The 22,142-nt window shown below is 44.2% G+C and overlaps 1 protein-coding gene across 3 annotated transcripts in view; it reads left to right on the forward strand.

Moving 5' to 3' along the window:
* The window catches only part of arhgap36 (Rho GTPase activating protein 36), a 325,482-nt gene extending 305,553 nt beyond the window's left edge, over positions 1-19,929 (forward strand). For 2 of the 3 annotated variants that reach the window (XM_068047531.1, XM_068047532.1), the window contains exons 10-12: positions 923-1,020; positions 1,562-1,806; positions 13,694-18,835. In XM_068047531.1, the coding sequence (XP_067903632.1) occupies positions 923-1,020; positions 1,562-1,806; positions 13,694-14,340 (990 nt within the window). In that variant the 3' untranslated portion in view covers positions 14,341-18,835. Of the gene's footprint in view, positions 1-922; positions 1,021-1,561; positions 1,807-13,693; positions 18,836-19,310 lie in introns of those variants that run through there. The other variant, XM_068047533.1, reaches the window with a different exon arrangement.
* Positions 19,930-22,142: the final 2,213 nt, after the last annotated feature.

Genomic DNA, 22,142 nt, shown 5'->3' on the forward strand with positions numbered 1-22,142 from the left:
GGAGGCAGAATTAGGCGTTTTTTTTGTGATGGTGAAGGTCGGAAGCTCTACTCGGGATCCAATAGGTGCAGTAGAAACTCATGTGCAGTTTAAGAAATTAAGTCTGGGGTATTTTAATTCCAGGAGCCTATTTAATTCTTCCTGACTGACTTCCCACCTATTGCAGTTGGGAAGAGACAGAAAATTGTGTGACCTGGAGGCTGCGTGTCGCCACTGTAAATGGTTGGACCATCCCATGGGGATCCCTGCGTTTAGAAGGAAGTGACAAGGTCACAACAGAGATCTGATCGAATATCCCCTCCATCACCAAATCCACCTAATTCTATCTCCATAACATCATCTATTTCTGTCCCACCTCAGTGCATCTACTGCTGAATTTGTGAACTGAATCTTACTCCTTATCAAAAATATAACACAAACTAAACCTAAGCCCTTCCAGGCCAAATAGATAAAAAGTAAAGATGTGAAACTGATGTGAATATGCTAATTGGGGTAATTTTAGATTTGAATTTTGCAAAATGTTTACAGAATGAGTATATTTTAAGAATACCAATACATTTCTTTTTCATTGTAATGCAAAGCGAGGTTCCATGAGGGGCCAAAGGTTGAGGTGGGGAGGCTTGAGTATGTATGTATTCTTAACAAACCTCACTTTAACCCCTGATTTGATTCCAGCCTGTTACTCACATGCAGGTATCTATTATTCTATATATAAACCAGTCAAGCCATGCAATTAGATTCCAGCTTGCAAATCACTCCCAGTGTCCATTATTTAATATATATATAAACTGTTGAACCCCTTAATTACATCCCAGCCTGTAACTTGCTCCCGGGTATCCATTATTCTCTGTATATTCACTGATAGAAGCATTACAATTATGTTTTTCCAACATACATTGTTATGAACTGTTACCTTTTCTAGGTTGGTCCAGAGTTTCAGCATGAAGTGTTAATGAGCTTGATGCAGACAGACAATGATGTTGTTCACTATCTCTTACGCAGAAAGCTTAAATACCAATCGTAAGTAATGCTGAACAGAGCAGAATGATCTCTGTTTTATTTTAGATAACTGGAAAACAGATAAAGCTGCTTGGTCAAGGGCCTGGTTATTAATGTAATGTGTCACAGATTGGCAGGGGTTGCATTCATACCTATAATTATCTTCCCAGTCTCCTTTGGGTGGCCATTGTGTCCAATTATCAAACTTCATTACATAGCTTTTCATTTCTGTTCCTGAATGTTCAGTGATTATCATCTATCTCACAAATAGTGGTTGAGGCCCTTCTTTCAGTCATTAAATCTTCAAATAGTTTTTGATTCTGTCCTGACTCCTTTGAAATTAGATAAATATGCAGTCAGAAAAATCATAAACATCACAGCACATTGTTATATAAAGAAACCTAGAAACTGTGCTGGTGATGGGGTGGAGGGATCTTTAAATGGGGAACTTCTGAAACAAATTAATTTGATAAGAAACTAGATATGTTTGCTTTCTATCATAGATGTGGTGGCTGGACCTGATCTCTCTCAAATGACCCTACATTCTTTCATTTTTGTACAGGGGTACAGATCAAGCAAATGAAGCATTTGTGACGGCAGAACGCCATTGCTCAAAGTCTACATATGATTCCTGCAGCTCCATAAGTGGTGACCTCACACCAATGACCCTCTCACCCGTCTTCTGCGAAAGCCAATCTGTGAAGGATCAGAGGGTGAACAGTTCCGGTTCTGAGTTGTTGAAAGCATCAGGAGCACTGGCATTCTTTGGACACCATGGAAAGACCGTTTCTGCCCAATCACTGGAAGGTGAGAGATCTGGTTCATTGAGTTGTAATGAAAATGATTCATGAAATTAGTTTAAAATAATGCAAAAAGAAAACCTCAGAACAGAGTAATAGCACTGGGCTGGATCCTTCTCCAGAAAGGTTTCAATGCTCAAGGTAATTGAGGGCAGTCCCTTCGTCTGCCACCCCAACCCTGACCCATTTTCCTGGCTCAGGCTAAGTTGCAGATGTAGGGCAGCCTCCTGATGGGATCTTTGCCATGCAGAGGCTACCTTCCTCTGCCAGGAAGAGAAATTCATTGGCATTCTGCAGGACATCCACAGCACTGCAGGAAGTAAAAGTAGCCGTGATTAAAGTTTTTTTTGAGGGGGGGAGGGGAGGTGAGGCTTGGTGATGGGAGTTTTCTCAAAATGTTTGCAAAAGGCTCTGCACAAGCTATGGACAAGTTTGTTGCTGTTAAAGTGTCAGTGGAGAGAAGGAGGCGGGCACTGCTAGACCCCCCTCCATCTGGTGGCTGCCATGTCTTAATACACTTCTTTGGTTTTACTGGTAGTACTTTGATGAGAGTGGAGGGAAATTGGTTGCCCTACCCATCCTGAGGGTCATGTTTTTCAGCCTCCTTCCACTCCCTCCTACTGCCTTTCATTGCCCGAAGTACCCTTAATTTCCCACAATCTTTTGTGCCAACTTTGCCCAAGATCCTCATCTGTTCTCTCTGATCATTACCCCACACACCATTACATGCTCTCTCATTGCTCCTATCCCCAAGCTCTAGTTCCTTTTCCCCAAACACCCTCTTGCCAGGTTTGGTTGATTCTTCCCCTCACCGAGCACGCATATCTTCCTTCTCACTGCAGCACCTTAGCAGTCCACTACTGTCTCGTATTCTTCATCACTCCACTTCCAGTCCACCGACACTATGGGCTGCATTTTAAGCAGCCCTTGATTTCATGATCCATAGCGGGGGATGGGGGAGATGAGGCCTGCCATGGATCTTGATGCCGGCAGGGCCTGGCCCGATCCTCCCGGCGGCAGTGAGACTCCATGGCAGCTCCCCCCACCGCTGGGCAATGGGACCACAATTTGAATATTTAAATCAATAAAATTAATTAATTTAAATATACTCATCCGCGAACTTGAGGGCCCACCACGATCTTTGTCGCAGCGGCCAGCACTCCCGCGCCTTCAGATCCCCATCTGGGAAAACGAGGTGCGGGACTGATGGGGAGAGGGGAGGAGGTAAGTTTATCAGTGAGGGGTGGGGAGGATGGGATCAAATAAATATCATGGGTGTAGGGGATGGTGGGAAGTGTTGTACTTTAAACCTTGTGCAGTTTGCGGGGGAAGGTCAGATGTAAAAGCTTTGTATTGGGGGAGGGGGGAAGGGCATATAATTCCTGTAATTGTTATTGGGGGGATGGGGGGGGGGTGGGAAAAGGGCATTAGAACTTTATTTATGTAACCCTTGGGGATATGTCTTTAAAAATTTAAATATCCCCACAGGGCCGATTGCCCTTTAAAAATGGCCCCAGATATTTAAATGAGTTGCCGTGCTAAAGATTGCGGCGGCTTTTTGGCATTTGAGCTTGCTGCCGATATCTCATAGAATCCAGCCCTATGGTTCCCCATTTCCAAGTGCAGTCACAGTTCAAAATCCCAGCTCTCAGACTCATGGACCCAGCCCAATACCTCACTCCATCAGCCCCACTCCTATTGCTCTCAGGACCCTCTCCTTCATACTCAAGATCTGAAAATAACACCTCAGCACCACTCTTCTAACACTGCCACAATGTGGAGCCACCAACCTACCACTTCATGTTGCTTCCAGATTTTGAAACCCTTTCCCAATAGGCCCATAACCTAATACCACTATTCTAGAACTACCACATCTCAGACCAGTACTACATGTACACAAACCACACCCACTAATCTCAATCCCTGAAAAGCTCCTCCCACTGCTCACATATCCAATGACCTGCTCCCACCCGCCACCCAATGTTGTGATAACCCAGAAGGACGATTGCCATATCTATATATCCCTTTCTACATTATGCCACGATTCTTAAATAGCAGGAACGCTTCTTCTCTTTCCTTCTTTAATGTTTAGTACCTCCCCACTACTCACCCCATTGTTAGGCAGTCAGCAACAAATACAATCTTCCCTAGCATACTCTCGAGTTTCATGAATATTTTTATCATACATATGTACTCAATACACTAAATAAATTCAATTGAACACACACATCATATAATACACTACACAAATTATATTGCTATATTTAAGCACACACTTTATTAAATACATTTCATATTAATTAATTTTAGAATCCATTCCGAAACCTTTACAACTGTAAGAAAAAAACTGTCAATATACAATTTCATCTGGTTTTTCAATCAAATTCATCTCATTTCAATTTATATACAATTTCTATCATTTTCTCTATTTTAAATTAATTTCTTTATTTTTAGTCAACTTTCGTTTTATTCTCAATACCTGAAATATACCAGTACCTTCACATGATATAATCCTCTCCTTATCATATGATATACAAATGCAATACTTTTAAATAAGAATGCAGTTTGCATCATCATAAATCAATGGCCCTTATAATATTTGACTGCTCTATAGGACACTGCAGCATATTGTCTGACTGACCACGAGCAACACCATTAGAGATCCAGGGCTAAATTTTCCTGGCCTATTGGAGGGGGCTGGGAGGGAGGAGGGCTTGGAATATCAGGACGGGAGCCCGGCATCTTCATGTGGGAACCGGATATTCCGAAGGGCGGCTGGCATGGTGGGAGGACCTCGTGCTTGCGTGCGGTGGGCATGTAATGAAGCCTGTTGAAAAGGCAATTCACTTCAAATTTACCAGGTTTTTCGGATTTTTCTAGAAATGCATCAGAATTATGGGGCTTCAGAGCCTCGTAAGGTATCAGGAAATAGTGAGCTAGTGGGAGGTTAGTTCTGGCTGCAAATGGCAGCCATCATGAGTCCTGGCAAGCCTTGGCAGGGAGTGTGGAATATTGCGGGCATTGGCACAGTCTGCAGGGAGAAGGGGTTAAGGTGCCAGAGCTGCGAGGCATACCACCAGAGTGGCATATCGAAGCTGGCACTTGCATGGGTTAAAGCAGGGGTGAAAAGAGGCCCTGAAAACTTGGTGAACCAAGTTGCCTGGGGCCTGGTTCTTCCAGTAAGGAGGAGCAGCAGAGAGGGAGAGAATTGCAGCCACAGGCAACAGGGCAGCAGCAACCAGAGGGGCAGCGGGAGTGCCAGCTTCGATGTGGGGGGGGGGAGGTGGGGGTGGAGGGAATAGAGGAAAAGGCTGCAGAGGGGCATGCAACCAGCCTCCTGTGTGTAAAAGTTAACCCGCCACAGAGGACCTATAGATTAAGGCTCAGCTACATTCAGATGTTGGAGTCGCAGCATCGCCAAAGACTCCGCCTCTCCAGCTATGTGCCATGGTGGAGGACGAGCTGAGCCCCATGGGAAGTGGTGGCCACCCAATATCACTGGTGCTGAAGGTCACTGTTGCTCTGAATTTCTATGCCTCAGGAACATTCAAGGGATCCATTGGATATATGTGTGGAATCTACCAGTCTGCAGCTCATCGCTGCAGCAAGATGATCACCAATGCCATCTTCAAGAAGGCTAGCCAATACGTGCCCTTTCGTACTGATCCAAACATCCAGGCTGATGGGGCTGTGAGATTTGAGGCCATCATTGGATTCCCCCTCGTGCAGGGCATCATTGACTGCATGCATGTGGCCATCAAGGATCCCACAGACCAGGCAGCAGCCTTCATCAACAGGAAGGGCTTCAACTTGCTCAATGTACAACTGGTCTGCGACCACTTCAAGCGCTTCCTGCAGGTGTGTGCACGGTTCCCAGGGAGCAGCCATCACACCTACATACTAAGGTAGTTCCAGGTGCCAGAGCTTTTCAGGACCCCCGCATGCCTTCAAAGGATGGATATTGGGCGACAAGGGCTACCCTTTGAAGATGTAGTGACTCACGCCTGAGAGGAGCCCAAGCACTGATGCAGAGGAGAGATATACTTGCCATGGGATGACTCGAGCAACCATCGAGCAGGCCATTGGACTTCTGAAGATGCAGTTCAGATGCCTGGGTAGATCTGATGGAATCTTTCAGTGTGCCCCTGCAAGGGTCTTGCGTATCATGGTGGTGTGCTCTGCCTTGCACAAGCTTGCTCTCCAGAGGGAAAAGTATTTGAACAATGATATCATTGGGTGCATTGCTTCCTCCAACAACAAGGTGATGGAGGATGATGCTCGAGAGCCCCATGGATCACAGGCAAGATGACACAAGATATGTTCAAGACAGACTGGGGATGTGTTAATACAGGCATGGTTCACATGATCCTTACTGACAGATCCATGCAATTCAATAAAGCCTTAGCACTCTGGAGCCCTGTTGCCGCCTCCTTCATTGACCTCGTCATTCACCCGAACCTGAGACATCACACTGCAGCATGGGGAGTGCCTGGACCTCACATGGTGTGCTGTCATCCATCAAACCGTTTAATGGAGCTAGGATACTCCTGAAGTCCCAGCGGCCCACAAGAAATATCAGGAGACCGCATGCCTTGCCGTATCAGATATTTAATGGTGGAACCAAAGATTGCAAGGCTGCATGCTTTCAAAAAAAAATGTAAACCAGGAACCCTGAATGTAGCTAGGTGCTTTTCTTAAATCTCTTACATGTGCTCCTACGTGGTGCGCCCCCTGTGCTGTTAACTGAGGTAGAGGCAGGCTGCTTAGCTTGCTGCTGAGTGGCTTGGGATGACCTTGGCTGTCATCCTCTGGCTGCCTGAAGCCTGGAGTGCCCCGTCATACTGAGGGCCTCCTGCACAAGCAGGAGCTTTCTCTTCCATCGTCTCTGAGAGAAATGCAGGAGTCACTGACAGAGGTGCCGAGGGGCAGCTGTCCACGCATGGAGTGCCAAGAGCAGTCTCCAGGTGCATCAGGCAGCTGTTTCTCTGCCCTTTCAAGGCACACCTGTACCTCCCATCTCACCTGAGGAGTGCAAGGACTTGCCAGTGAGTCATGGCATCTCGGTCCCCCCTCTTGCCCAGCAGTTTCCTCCACAGAGCTCATGGAGTTGGCAATGGGACGCAGATCTGCACATATCTCCGGCATCCACTGGATGCTTTGTTGGTTATTGCCCTCCATGAGGGTGGCCGATTTCTCGATGGAGGATGCCAGTAGCGCACATGCCAGAGACATACCGGGACTCATGGGCTGGAAGGACTCCTCCATCACCCGCAATGCGTGCTCAAAGCTCTGGAAGCTCTGCCAGATTTTCCCCCATGCACACTGAAAATCCAGCATTTGATACTTTGCTGATGACTCCAGAGGCATGTCATCAGCCTGAGGCTCAGCGTCGCTGTGCCCTCCAACTCTCTTCCGAGTGTCAATGGCCTCGGCTGTCACAGCCTCCATTAGCTACTCGGGTACGCCTGTGCTGTGATCCCAGATCTACTTGCGAATGGATGCCCATCGATGTGAGAGTATCTGCGCTGGTGGAAGATGTGAAGGAATAATGTGACAGTTCATCCTCTGAGACTCCCTCCTCCTCAGAAGTGGGCAGCTGGCCTCCGGGTCTCCTGAGCTGTCTGCTCCTGCCTTTGACCTGCATAAGGGAGAAGATTAATTAGAGGATAATGTGCATTTCATCATTCCTTTCAGTCCACTATTAGTGTGGAGCTCCATGTGACCTGTGGTGGGTACATTAGTATTATGCCTCCTGTTTGCCAGAGGCTTTCTTGTGCCCATCTATTAGAGCACTCACTCTCTCATGCCTCCACTCCTATCTCACCATCTGTGATGGAATGGCCCACAAGCTGTCCTCCGCGTTCTAAAGCCTCCTCCTCCATGAAGGTCAGGATTGCAAGGAATGGGGGGGCCACTGCCAGTCTTTACCTTTTCCTTAGCATTGTGGGCAGTCCTCTCCTGCAAATACATACATCAGCATTGTTAATCACCCAACAAAGACATAGTCAATGCCTGTCCTGGTGGCTGCCTGACAGTCCATGATGGTGCCACTGGAATGCTTTCTGTATGTGGCCATTCAGAAGCAGCCATGCAGGCGTTAAATGTGATGGGTTGGGCCATTTACAGAGCTGTTGCCATGTCTGTGACAGGAAATGATGCTGCCTGGCCCCGTTGCCAGGGACTGGTTGGCATTCCTTTTCGAGCTAGCTCACGCTTAAGCATTGCCATATGAATGCCCCTAAGGAGAGCAAAGTGTGGTGCACCTACCTTGGTGGGTCGCATTTACTCACAGCACTGCAGCCAGGTTCTAGGGATGACTCCACAGTTGCTGAGCTCCTCTGCGATCTTAGTCCAGGCTTACTTTGTCTGGCAGGCTGGTCACCTCCTCCCATCCCTGGAGAAGAGGATTTCTCACCTTTCCTGAGCGGCCTTGAGTAGAACCTGCAGGGAGGCATCACTAAACTGTGGGGCCATGCTTGGATTGGCCTACTTTGGCTGCTCTTCCTCTCAGGCTTCTTTCTGGCTATATCTATTCAAAGTAGTACTGGCAACCCTTTAAATATGGCGCAAGCACTCCCAGCAGCGTGATGTCTCACTGGGTGCCTCCTCCGCCTGGCAGCAGTTAATTGGCCGGCCACCTTAGAATAGCATGTCCCGGCCCACTCCCTCGCCCAAACAGCAGTTCCTTCCGCTTCCGGTTCCTTGGGCGGCACCAAAAAATTCAGTCCCTGGAGTCTAAAAAAGCAGAAGAGATCACATTTAATAGCACTCATTAGCTATACTGTTCATATATATCAATGGAATATTTATTAAATAGCTGTATTCCTCCGTTGAGCATCTCGATCTCTTCTTCCAATTTGCCACAGACGGTGGTTTAAGTAGCAATTTCAGCATCACAAAATGTGATCAATGGCAGATATGGCTTACAGATCACTACGTCAAACGCTAATGGATTGCCATGGAAATCTGTGAGATGTTGATTTAATCGAGAATATACAATGGAATTTGGCAACTGTCCGGTAAACACAGATTGCTGTTCTTTTTTTTCCCCCAACTTTCTGGGTAATATTGCAGATCACAATATATCCTTGCCTCCCTCTGATCCAAAAAGTCACTGGCCTGTAATCTGGGCCTCACAACACCATTTTTGAGAGCTGGAAATGCTTGACAATTTTTAGCTGAAAGTAATCTTGGGAAAGGAAATAAAATTGTTGTGCAGTGCAAATGCCTCTGAGACAGGCATCTAGTCTTTTGCATACACATTTTGGCATATGGGCAAATTGCCACCACTTTTCACTCCTCTGCCCTCATCCTCAATTTTGCCAAATAACAACCCCCCCCCCACCCCCTGCCACACCCAACACCCACCAGGCTTCACCTATCTGAGGGCCACTGCAACATCAGTTAGCTCTTCCCCAGCAATACAACAGCTTGATGGAAATGAAGCACTTCAGGCCTCATCATTCAGGTGCAGGGTACCTGCATGCCTGCCTGGCCAGAAATGGGCACACCCAAATTTCTACCCCATTCTCTTTCAGTAGTGATAGTTACCAAAGACTTTAGTGACACACCCCGTAAAAACAATTGGAGTAACATAATTCCAGGATTTGGAGCAGGTACAAGAAGTAGACGAAAAAAATTCACTTCATTCCTCCTCCTCAGTAGTTGCACCTATGAAAGGAAGTAATGCAATTCAATATACTGTGTTATGTCCGGGTGAGAAAGGTGTCTAGAGGTCGTTTACTGTCTTCACCTGGTCTTATTGTAACGGGGTTTAATTTTAAACAAACTGTGCTTTGAGCTCCCCCTTGAGAATCCTTGTTCACAGCTTTCCAATTATTTGGCAAAGAAATGAGCACACTAGGTTTTCTTTGGGTTTCAAGAAGAAAAGTGAAATTTATTAAACCTTAAACTTAAACTCTAATACGGCTAACGCCTACAGATATACAACACACCCACGCTGTCATGCACACGCGATACACACATGCAAATAAGGACAGAAAAGAGAAGAAAATTAAAATGGAGAGGTTTGAGGTAGTCTCTAAAGGGGGGTTCTTGTTACTCTTTCTGTGTTTCCAGCTTGCTGTACAGTCTTTGATTGTCAACAGCTCTTACTTTTCGTTGGGGCCCAGTATTCTTCTTAAACCTTGTTCACTGTAGGAGAGTTTTCTCTCTTGAGGTTCATATGTCTTCAATGGTTTCCAAAGCTGGTGAGAGCGAGATGAGAGCAGACAGGAGAGAGGTGTTCTCAGTCCAGGAGAAAACAGCTTTCTGAGTTCAAAATTCTGTTGGAAGCTCAAATTCAAAAAACTCTAACAGTCAGTCAGTCATGTGACCAAACTGGCCCGATTACATCTGTTTGTGTGTTCAGCCATTTTAGTAATTAACCTGGAATGCTTCAATGTCTGGTAATCAAATGTCCATTGTGGATTAAATTGGAGCAGGGAATAGCTCCTTTGAAGTACTTGTCTGTTGATATGCTAATGTCTCTCTCCAACCAAAGTCTCCAATTGTTTTTAAAGCAAGTTCTTTCTTCACCATCAGCAGTTTAAAAATCAATGTTCATGTGGCAAAATTAACTTTCCTCATTCTTGGCAGATGGGGGCGCTTGTTTGACAACTGTATTACTGAAACGTAATCTCATTACTTACTATACTGTGGCTGTGGTACATTACTGTTCTCCTCAACCTCTTTGCAGGCTTTAGCATGGTTGACGACGTCACTCTCCTCAAAAGCCTTTCCTTCATTGTCTTGCTAAGCGTTATTACACTCGCTTGGTTCCAGTGTCACCTATTCAATTGTAACCAGGGCATCTTCAGCAAAGGCTTATCTTCCCACCCTGCACCATTACCTCTGGAGTCCTCTAAGTATCTAATTTTGGCCTCCTCTTCCTCATCTACATCTTTGGCAACATCATCTGCTTTTGTGGGGTCAGTATCATATGTACACTGATGGCACCCAATTCTATCCCACCACCATCTCTTTTTCCCCCTTCACTGCCTCTGTATTGTCAGACTGCTTGTCTGACATCCAATGGCGGGTGAGCTGTAATTTCCTCTGCAGACTCAAGTCATTGCCTTAAACCTCCACCACAAATTTGTAAGAACCTGAAGGTCACAGCTGTCAGAGTGGATCTGTGTTGGATGGTGAGGGAACCAACAAGATACTATCCCGACTTCTTGGCATCAAAGTAGTAATATCAGATAGGACTTGGACTGCACCACTATTTCTTTATCACTGTTAGGTCAATATTATGGAATTCCCTACTTTACATCATTGTGGCAGTGCTATCACCATGAGGACCTGACAAGTTCAAGGAAAAGGTCCATCAGCTACTGAGGGCAACTCGGGATGACCAATAAATATGGCCTTGCCGGCATTGAGCACATCCTATCAATAAATCAAAAAAGACCTGAGATGCCATATTAAGAAAGCCTCCTGTTTCTATTTACCAAATAAACTGGCCCAAACCACTTTCAGCAAACAAACTTTTCAGCACTTCCTCCAACTCTACCAATTTTGCACAATTGCAAAGACATTCTCAGCACATTATAAAAATCCAGTGCATAACATGTGTTGAATACATTGTATGATGTGTGAATAACATGTGTATTTTGCCAATGGATTGTCTGTGACATCTAACACCTGACCAAATATCTAAGTGATTGCCTGTTGGAAGGATTAAGTGTGGCAGCTGGTGGCCCTTTGCATGGTGAGGGTCCTGCATGTGAGACAGGCATGTTTTGTGCTGTGGTGGCTGACTTGTACAATCTGATTTTTGCCACTCTGTTCCATCAGGCATTTCTGAGGAATCATCATCAGTCTGTTAAAAGGATTTTATTTTTACTAAAATCTTAAAATTCTGTGTATTTAAACAAAAACCTGAAAAAGGATTTTCAGTGGACTGCAAATAGCTGAAATCTTTGGATGTTGACTTTGTATACAAGAACAGGAAAGCAGGCAGTTTCAAGGAAACCAGCAAGGGGTTTTGACCTCCCTAGAGCAACACTTTGATTGACAGGGGAGACTCTATGTCTCGTCATGTGATCGGCTCAGGAAAGTTTTTCTTTCACTTTGGACTCTTTAAAAAAAGTGAGTTGAACAAAGGCATGTTGAAATTTGGCTATGAATGCCTGGAACAGAGAGGAAGACCCAAGACAAAGTGTTACCTCTCTTTGTAAACAAAGCCTGCATCTCTTGAGAAGAAACCTCTGTTTGTCAGAAGTAACAGATTCCTATTGCCTCCTGTCTCTGAAGAATCCCTGCATCAAGTGTAGTTCCTATTGCCTCCTGTGTTTTAACAAATTCTGAAATCTGAAGAAGACTTCTACTGCTAGACCTCTGCTTTAAGATCCAAGCAGATCTGTTGCTACACCCCTGCTGAAAGACCTATGTGAAACCTGTTGCAGTTGAATTGCCTTGAATGCCTACCCATCACAGACTGTTCATCAATCTTGCCTAGAGAGACTTCAAGTGGCATCTGACTATTCGACTTTGGGACACCTCACCAAACCAAAGAATTTCCTACCAGAACTTGACAAACTGAATTATTTTATTATTCCTTCTATTCCTGTGAAACAACTGTAAACCTCAAATCCTTTTGCCCTGGTTAACTGGTTTCTTTTTGAATGTGTGTGCATGAGGGCTAGGGAAGTAAGGAGCTTTTCGCACATAGATTTATCTCATTATTGGTTAGGACTTAGTTTATTAATAAATAGTTAATTTTGTTGTTGATTAAAGAAACCTGGTTGGTTATTCCCAGGGACAAATAGAGTATGGAATTGGCTGTTTTTTGGTAGGTGAGAAAATTTATTGATATGTTGTGATCCATGGAGAAGTGGGACTGAATTAACAGTGCACTCCTCCCGCCTCGGTCATAACAAGTCTCATAAAGAAGGTGGCTCCTCTTCCTCAATCCTTTAAAAGGGTTGCCAATACCTATCCAGTAAACCTGCATTCCCTAATTCCACAGCAATTTTGCTCAACTGTGTTGGCCTTCACACTACTCTTTCAGCTTTTTAAATGTCTTTTACTTGCAATTCATAGCTAATTATGATTAGTGTTTCTTCCTTCTCATTGGCTATGTGAGAATTGTAGCCTAGAAACTGAGAACAGTAAAAATGTGTGTAAAGCAGCAATCCTTGCATCCTTTCTGAATTCCCTATTGGATTATTAGTAACTCATATATTTATGGCCCATAGTTGTGATTCCCTCACAAGTGGAAACAGCTTCTCTAGTCTGCCCTATCATAATCTTAAAGACCTCTATCAGGTTACCCCTCAGGCTTCTAACATAAAACTAAGGTTTATTTTACAAAGCTTTTATTTTATTTTAGTTTGTTTCTACTGTGCCTACCCATTTTTTTTTTCATGTTTGTGCTTGGGGCCAGGCTGTTCAGTTTTCTAACAATTAACACATTCTCTGCACTAACGCTTTGTCTTTCACCACACCATTAACATATTGTTTGCCTTTGCTCCAAGACCTTCTGGTCAGTTATTCTCTGTGACCTTGTCCTATCAACACCTTCTCTTTTTTATCTCTTGCCCCACCCCTGCTTTACTTGTTTTAATACCTATTACATTTCTGGCTCTGCCAGTTCTGATGAAGGGTCACCGACCTGAAACGTTAACTCGGCTTCTCTCTCCACAGATGCTGCCAGACCTGCTGAGTATTTCCAGCATTTCTTGTTTTTATTTTAGATTTCAAGCATCTGCAGTATTTTGCTTTTATGTTACTGAAAAGGCTGGGGCTCTTTTCTCTAGAAAATATGTCCATTGATAGCTAATTGATGGGGCAAGCTTGTTTTTAGATTCAAAGTTGTTTGTAACTCGAGTCAGCTAATATGATCAAGTTATTTGGCTTTCTTCCTCTTTTTTTCTCTTAAATTATTATAGATTCATTTGACGAGACTGGTGAGAAATGGTTCTTCAGTAAACGGAGGGCATCACGTTCACATGAGAATCTTACCACAGCAGTTCTTTCAGAACAAACCAAAGGATTTGTGAAAGAAGCAGAGTGCAGGACACAAAATATAACTTTAATTCCAACAAACAAGTGTTCAGATGTATCCTTAGCTACTGAATCCCAGCAAAAGCACCACAGCAATCACATGCTCACAAGCCTTAACTGCACTCGATTCCTCACATGCAGCACTGAAGAACTGACGCAGAATACAAAAACAGCAACTAAACTGAGAAGAGTACGTTCAGATCTTTATCCAAAATGTGGAAGTCCCATCTTGCATTCATGTACTGCTAAAATGGGCAGAGACTTTAAAAACCTCAGTGAAGTGGCCAGCTCATCTGACAATGAGTATTTGAGCAAAAAACTAACTATTGAGTCTAGCTCCACTCCTCAGGCATCTGAGAGGAGTGAGGCACTACAAAATGATGCAAGTAGGGAGAGAATGGAAGCTAGTGTGTGGGTGAAAAGAGACAGAGGAGCTTGTTCTCCAACCACAACACAGAGGCAACAGCAACTTAAGCACTGTAACTTTGGAAGTGATCAGAAAAAAAAATCCCTTCGTGAAACTGCTGTATGACTTTAGAAATTTCCTATTCACTGAATTCTTTCAAAAGGAAATTGCTGTAACATTTTTGGGGACCATCTTTAAGTACACTATTTCATGTTAGTTGTTACACATATTACACATTCTGTAAACTGTAAGACTGGCCTGTGTTAATTCATCTTCAATTTGGCTATAATTTTATGAAATACTACAGAACCCTTCCTGATAGATGTTTAACTGTTACTTCCTGTTTCCACTGGCAGTTGTCTCTGTGCAGAAGCTTAGCTTTAGCAAAACCTGAATTCCTATATTTTTCTGCATTTATACTTTATTTAAAAGAAACACAAATCTTTCTCAGTCTATCTTGTGTTAAGGCCTTGAACTGTTAACACTTAAAGGAATGTCCAGGCCCTTTGGGATTGTAAGAATGAGAACATTTAGACTGAGGAAAGGAAGTTTGACCCCTGAATCCAACTCTTTCCACACATTCTGTACAATCTGTTCTATCACGGACTCCTCCCAATTTATTTAATCCAATCTCTTGAGGCCAAGTTCTGCTAAAATTTCTCCTCACCGCCCTGAAGTAAACAAGCAAAACTCCAGAATTCTGCTTTCTTTTGAACTATTGTATCGCATTCAAGAACTTTTTTAAAATGTTTATAAAAAATACTAAACTCTCCAAGCATTGTCGAGCCTACTGGTTGGTAACCATTTTGGTGGTGTTTATGTTTTGGTTCATGATAAGGAAACATTCCATTGCTGAATTGTGCCTTGTTTCTGAACTTCCGTTTCCTCACTAGTATTGGGCTGGTTCAAGCTGTGAGCTGGTGGACTAAATCAGTGCACTTTCAGTTGGGTTTTATGCATTTGAATCCAACACAGAATGATAATATCATAGTCTCCGGCCGGAATTTTATGTCCCCCCCCACCCCTTAACCGGGAATGGGCGAGGAGGGGGATGTAAATTCGAGTGGTAGGTGGGGGCTGCCATTCCCGTTATCTGTCCACCGCCATTGCTATTTTACCAGCGGAAGGGGAGTGGCAAACGGCCCGCCCACCCCAGGCCAAATTTGAGGCCCTTAAGTGGCCAATTAATTGCCACTTAAGGGCCTCCTCCCACCATCACTGGTAATTTACTAGTGACAGATGGGCACTTTGGCACCTGAGGAAGCCATCCAGTAATACTGGGTGGTCTCCTTGTGGGCTGTGGGGTGGGAGACCCCTCCTGATCAGCCACCCTGTGCCCCACAGAGGACCCCCAGCAGCACAGGCCCCCCCACTAAAGCCCCCCCTTCCCTAAACACCAACCCCCAACCCCTCACCGGGACCTAGCTGATTATCCCTGGTGAGGTCTAAACCTCACTTAACTTCCTGAAGGGCAACATCCATCGTCCTCTTCTGGCTGGGTGCAGTCCCAGCAGCTTCCACTGCTCCTGCTGGCTCTTTGATTGGCCAGCAGCTCTTGGAGGCAGGACTTCCTTCCTCAGAGGGTGGAAATCCCAACCGAGGCCAATTAAGGGCCTGGACCACGCAAAATTGCTGCGTGGCTTCCAGGCCTGGAGAAGGCGGGCTCTCCCCTGACTTTTTAGTCAGTGGTCAGGGCCACACTGACTCAATGTAAAATTCCGGCCTCCCTCTTTGCTTGATCTGAAAGTCCTACATTAAATGATCTGAGGCAAATATCAACCTTGTTCCTATTGGATGTAGGTCTACAGACTGCCCATAATATATGGCACTAACTTTGCTCAGTAAAACCACTGGCATGAGAAATGGAAATATCAGCTGGGAATAATTGATCCTGACAATGATGCTTGAATTATCCTAGCATTAATAATCCCTCATCTTGGTGAACACAAAACATCAGCTAAATTTGCGAAGATTGCGAGTCTTTATTTTGCACATAGTTGAAAGTAAAGCCATCCCAGAGGCTGTCATCTTGGATATTCCTCTAATTGTACAGGATCTCCCTCTAATTGTACAGGATCTCCGATTGCATTGTGTAGAGATCAATGATCCCTTTTGGATCAAATTAAATTTTGATTAAGTGTTTTGCATTGAAATCATGTTTACCTGTAACCTGTTTTTGTAACCTCTCTAGTCCGGTGCTTTCTTGAAGCAGAAACATGGTAGCTTGTTTGTTTTGTGGGCTGTGATTGTCAGAGTTTTCATTCACTTCAATCCTGGCATGATACCAATGACAATTGTACTCCGGTATATTATGGGTGGCGTAGTGGTAAATTAATCAGCACTACTGCTTAAAGTAAGAAATGAATTATCTTAACTGAGTCAGTTGTTGAGCCCCTAGATTAGGATGAGAAAAATTCTGCTGGAGTTCCCTATCCTAATTGCTATCAGTGGTTCTGTTAGAAAGTACATGGTGGTTGAATATTGGATGAGGGCATGATTAGGCTTGACATCCACCCAAAGCTACTGTAGCAATTTTAATTAATACAGGCTGATCTTGTTCTCTCCATGGTGGCTGCGTACAAATATTTCAGAGGCTGCAGAGAACTTGATACATTAGGCAGCCGAGACTGAAGCTAGTGAAATGAATAAAGATATATACTGCTCTTCAAAGTCAGCATTGTGAAATGGGTGGCAGAACGGCCTCAATTTTAACCACTTCACCCCCAACGGATCGGAGAGGGTCGGGTGAAAATAATAGGATTGAGGAACCTGATGTTATTCCCGTCCCTTTAAATTTTAAAGTGCATGAATCAGGTTATGCACGAGGCTTGTGCAAAGCAGGCAGGGGCCTAATCAACATTTAAAAAAAGTTGTGGCCTAATGACATCATCTGCACCATTACTTAAATTTAATAGTAACCAAACAGGGGAGCCGAACCTGTGGGATTTCTGGCATCTGATCCAAGCCAGGAGCTGCCGGCTCCCCAAGGAAAGCGGCTCTTTTAGCATTTCTTGTGGGCCAGGAGAAATAGCAGTGATCCCCACTGAACCCTCAAGGATGCCTTTCGCTAATACCCAGCCCTGATCGCCAGCCTTCCCTGGACGCTCCCGATAGCAGGCCCCCCTGCCACAACTCAATTGCAGACCTCCCCCACCCCCCACAGACTTCACAATTGCTGACCAGAGCTGATACTCCCCATTCCCCAAATCCCCCCCCCACCCCCAACCCAGTGCTGGCTACCATTCCCAAGAGTCTTTGGCTGCAGCGTCTGGCTCCTGGTGTTTCCTTCCACCCACTGGCCAGGTTGTCCAGTTGGCTGGCTGCCAGACGGGAGATAGTCCTACAATATATTACTGAGGCCCTGCTTTTTATGAGGAAAGCTCTTTATCGACCCATAGATTTGATTGGCCATATGTCTTCCTTCTGTGCCATAAATTTCTATGATTCTATCAACATGGCCTCCATGCCCCCGAGCTTGATGGGTTCTTCAGCCAATTGGGACTCCCATGGCTTGTTATCAATATCAGAGTCGTATGTTAGCATATTCTCCTTTCACCTGTACAACCCGAAGCCAGATCTAACAGCAATTTTCTGGTTGTAAGGATCTTCTGTGAAATATGTTAAGGACAGTTTCAACCCAATTGCTTCTGGATAAAGATCCACTGTAAAATAAAATCCTTTCATTTGTTACCTATTAGCATTAAGTTAAGACATTTCCATTTCCCATATCGATGGCAGATACAATTGGGGTTTGTATTCTGAAATTGAGACTGAAACACGTGGTATAGGCAGACTTCTGGATAATGTACCCTGCGATGAATCCATACTGGAATTGACCAGAAATGTTGAATGGGATAGTTGAAAAGGGAACTTTCGGTGACATCTGGCATTCGATACATTTGAACTAGGCTTAATTGATTTAACTGTTGAGGAAGCTCTGCCCTTTATCTAATCCATGTTAGAACTGAACTAGGAGTGTTTAGGGGACAATGCAGAGCAACAGTGCCTTCCATCTGACCTGGGTTATAATGGACTGGGAGTGCATAATCTGAGCCAGGTTTCTCAAATTGGAAGCATGGCCACTTCACCAGCACTGAAATTGCTCATTTTAATAAGCATAAAAAAAATCACCAAATAATGTAAATTTGGAAGTGGCCATTTCATGATGATTGTCAATAGATTGAATATACTGACAACCATTAAGATTAGCCAGCTCTACAAGGGGTTGTTGATGGCTGTTGTATTATTGAGCTTGATACAATAAAACATTAAGTGTATAATGTAAATACAGTAAATGGAAAAGTCCTGGGGAAAATTGATGTCCAGAGAGATTTGGGTGTTCAGGTCCACTGTTCCCTGAAGGTGGCAACGCAGGTAAATAGAGTGGTCAAGAAGGCATACGGCATGCTTTCCTTCATCGGACGGGGTATTGAGTACAAGAGTTGGCAGGTCATGTTACAGTTGTATAGGACTTTGGTTCGGCCACATTTGGAATACTGAGTGCAGTTCTGGTCGCCACATTACCAAAAGGATGTGGATGCTTTGGAGAGGGTGCAGAGGAGGTTCACCAGGATGTTGCCTGGTATGGAGGGCGCTAGCTATGAAGAGAGGTTGAGTAGATTAGGATTATTTTCATTAGAAAGACGGAGGTTGAGGGGGGACCTGATTGAGGTGTACAAAATCATGAGAGGTATAGACAGGGTGGATAGCAAGAGGCTTTTTCCCAGAGTGGGGGATTCAATTACTAGAGGACACGAGTTCAAAGTGAAAGGGGAAAAGTTTAGGGGGGATATGCGTGGAAAGTTCTTTACGCAGAGGGTGGTGGGTGCCTGGAATGCGTTGCCAGCGGAGGTGGTAGATGCAGGCACGATGGCGTCTTTTAAGATGTATCTAGACAGATACATGCATGGGCAGGAAGAAAAGAGATACAGACCCTTAGAAAATAGGCGACATGTTTAGATAGAGGATCTGGATCGGTGCAGGCTTGGAGGGCCGAAGGGCCTGTTCCTGTGCTGTAATTTTCTTTGTTCTTTGTTCTTTATTAAAGATACATCAAATAAATCCAGAAATGGTCCTCACCTACAAGTTTGTTTCAGATCTACAGGTGCAATAGGTTTCATGAAGAAGCTTTCCTGATGACCTAGTGAGTAAACATTCCACGTGAAGAGATACTGAATCATATATTTGATCTTCAATCAATACTCAGTTACATCTTCAATAAAGCTGCAGACAGAATCATAGAATGATACATCATGGAAGGGGTATTATAATTGGCTTTGGCACACATGGGTTAGGAAGGAGGGGGAAAAAAATCAACCAAAGCTCCTGCTCCTCATTCTTCAGAAACTCTTTAGTGGAAAATGTACAAGTATAAATATCTGATGAGGAGGGGATTGGACACAGCTGTGCTAACCTTCACATTCAAACAGTAACTATCTGGCTCATGTTTGAAAAATGACCTCTTGGGTGAGATACTGGAGAACTGGACAAGGCTGTGACTGTTAACATTTTCAGTGGAGAAAATTGAAAAATGCAAGCAACAAACATCTTTTCCGCCCCTTAAATTCCATTAAGTAGATGTTGTAATGTAATAGCTTGGATGTAATTCTCTCTTCAGACAGAGGCAGCAGTGGTCAGCTATTCTTTGTATGCTGTTTGAAATAAAGCTTGCATTACTATTGTCTCCTACTAATACAGTTATTGGAAACTAATAAATCAATTCAGACAAAGAATAAAATGAATTCTGTTTCTTGCCTAACATTTTAGTTCTTCATTGGGAACTTGCCCATATTTGTAATTGATCCCAGTCACTGAATTGGTTGATTCTGCAGCAGAGTTAGACAAGTGCTGCAAATTACAGAAAAGCAGAGCTTCTCTAGAACTTTGGAGAATCACATTCATTCTTTGTTGAACATGTGAATAAAAATTGCATCAATTTAAGCTTCACTAAATCTGATATGCAGCAGATACATGTTGAGGGTAATGGGTGGTTTTGAATGATTCAATATCTACTCTTCCATCATTGGCTGCAGTATCTACAATCTAAGGAGGCACCACTGCAATTTACCAAGGTTTACTAAAACAGTACCTCCCTCCTCTGCAAACTCTACCTCCTAGAAGGACAGGAGCACTAATGCTGTGAGAGCTCTATCATCTCCAGGTTTCCATCTAAATCAAACACCATTCATGGAAAGGTGCCATAGGAAAGGGGGGAGGTGTTGGGGGCAACTGAAGAGTGGATAAGGGTGTCACGGAGGGAACTGTCCTTTTGGAATGCTAAAAGGGGAGGGGAAGGGACGATGTGTTTGTTGGTGGCATCATGCTGGAGGTGGCGAAAATGGCAGAGGTTGATCTGTTGAAACGGAGGCTGGTAGGATGGAAGGTGAGGACAAGGGGAACCCTATCATGTTTCTGAGAGGAAGGGGAAGGTGTGAGAGCAGAAGTGCATGAAATAGATCAGACACAGTCGGGGACCCTGTCAAGCATGGTGGGCGAATATCCTTGGCTGAGGAAAAAGGAAGACATAAGGGAAGTGCTATTATAGAAGGTTGCTTTGCCTGAACACATGTGATGGAGGCAAAGAAACTGGGAGAATGGAAGAGAGTCCTTATAGGAAGCGGGTGTGAGGAAGTGGAGTCAAGGTAGCTGTGAAAGTCCATGGGCTTATAGTGGATATTGATTGATAGCCTATCAGCAGAAATGGAGACAGAGAAGCCAAGGAAAGGAAGGGAAGAGTTGGAGATGGACCATGTGAAGGAGATAGAAGGGTGGAAGTTGGAAGCCAATGGAGCAATGGCTCGAATGCCCGTGCAGATTGTGCTCTGCACTGCTAACTGAGCTGTTGCTGCGGCCATTTTAGGCCCATAAACAGGCGCATTGATGTTAAAGTTAGTCTCCATTATATTTTGTGCAATTTTCCTGGGTTTTTTAACAGACCTGTTTTTCATTTCCACTGTTCTCATCCAATGGCCTTGTCTCATCGCTTGACTAGTCGCACTAACCGAATAGCTATCTAATGCGCTCTCAGAGTTTGATTCCCAAATTTCTGTTTGTCACTAGTCGATAAATTGAAATGATGTATAAGTTGCTTCTGACAATGGCAACAAAACTGGTGGAATTGAAATAATCCTAATTTTCCTACCTGTAAAAAGCTCATTCCAGCAGCACTTCATTTCCTCTAGTTTTTTTTTATTTAGAGATACAGCACTGAAACAGGCCCTTCGGCCCACCGAGTCTGTGCCGACCAACAACCACCCATTTATACTAATCCTACATTAATCCCATATTCTCTACCACATCCCCACAATTCTCTTATCACCTACCTACACTAGGGGCAATTTACAATGGCCAATTTACCTATCAACCTGCAAGTCTTTGGAGGTGGGAGGAAACCAGAGCACCCAGCAGAAACCCACACAGACACAGGGAGAACTTGCAAACTCCACACAGGCAGTACCCAGAATCGATCCCGGGTCCCTGGAGCTGTGAGGCTGCAGTGCTAACCACTGTGCCGCCCAGTTTGCAAATTAAATTTCAGTGCACCTGCATCTGATTTTAAGGTGTTTAAGATGGTGTAGGAATGTGTTCTACTGCAGGTGGCACTGTTGTATTATGAACAATGACCTGGAAATCACTACTGGAGATAACATTGGGAAAATAACGACAAATTCATGGCTCCAGCCATTATTAGTGCGTAAAAAACCCCAGTGATTTATGACAAAGAGATACGCGTAAGTAACACAAATTTCTGGATAATTTACGCCACGCTGCGCCTTTCCTCTCTGCTCTTAGCCTCACCAAAATTGAAAAAAATATATAACATTTCACTGTGAGCCTCCCTATTATGTGCCATGAAGTTGCTGGACTTGAACCATTAATACCAACTAATCTTGCTACAGCCATTTAGGGTTGGTAAATCATGTCGTAAA

This window comes from Heterodontus francisci, chromosome 15, assembly GCF_036365525.1.
Source record: "Heterodontus francisci isolate sHetFra1 chromosome 15, sHetFra1.hap1, whole genome shotgun sequence".
In the NCBI taxonomy this organism is placed as follows: domain Eukaryota; kingdom Metazoa; phylum Chordata; class Chondrichthyes; order Heterodontiformes; family Heterodontidae; genus Heterodontus; species Heterodontus francisci.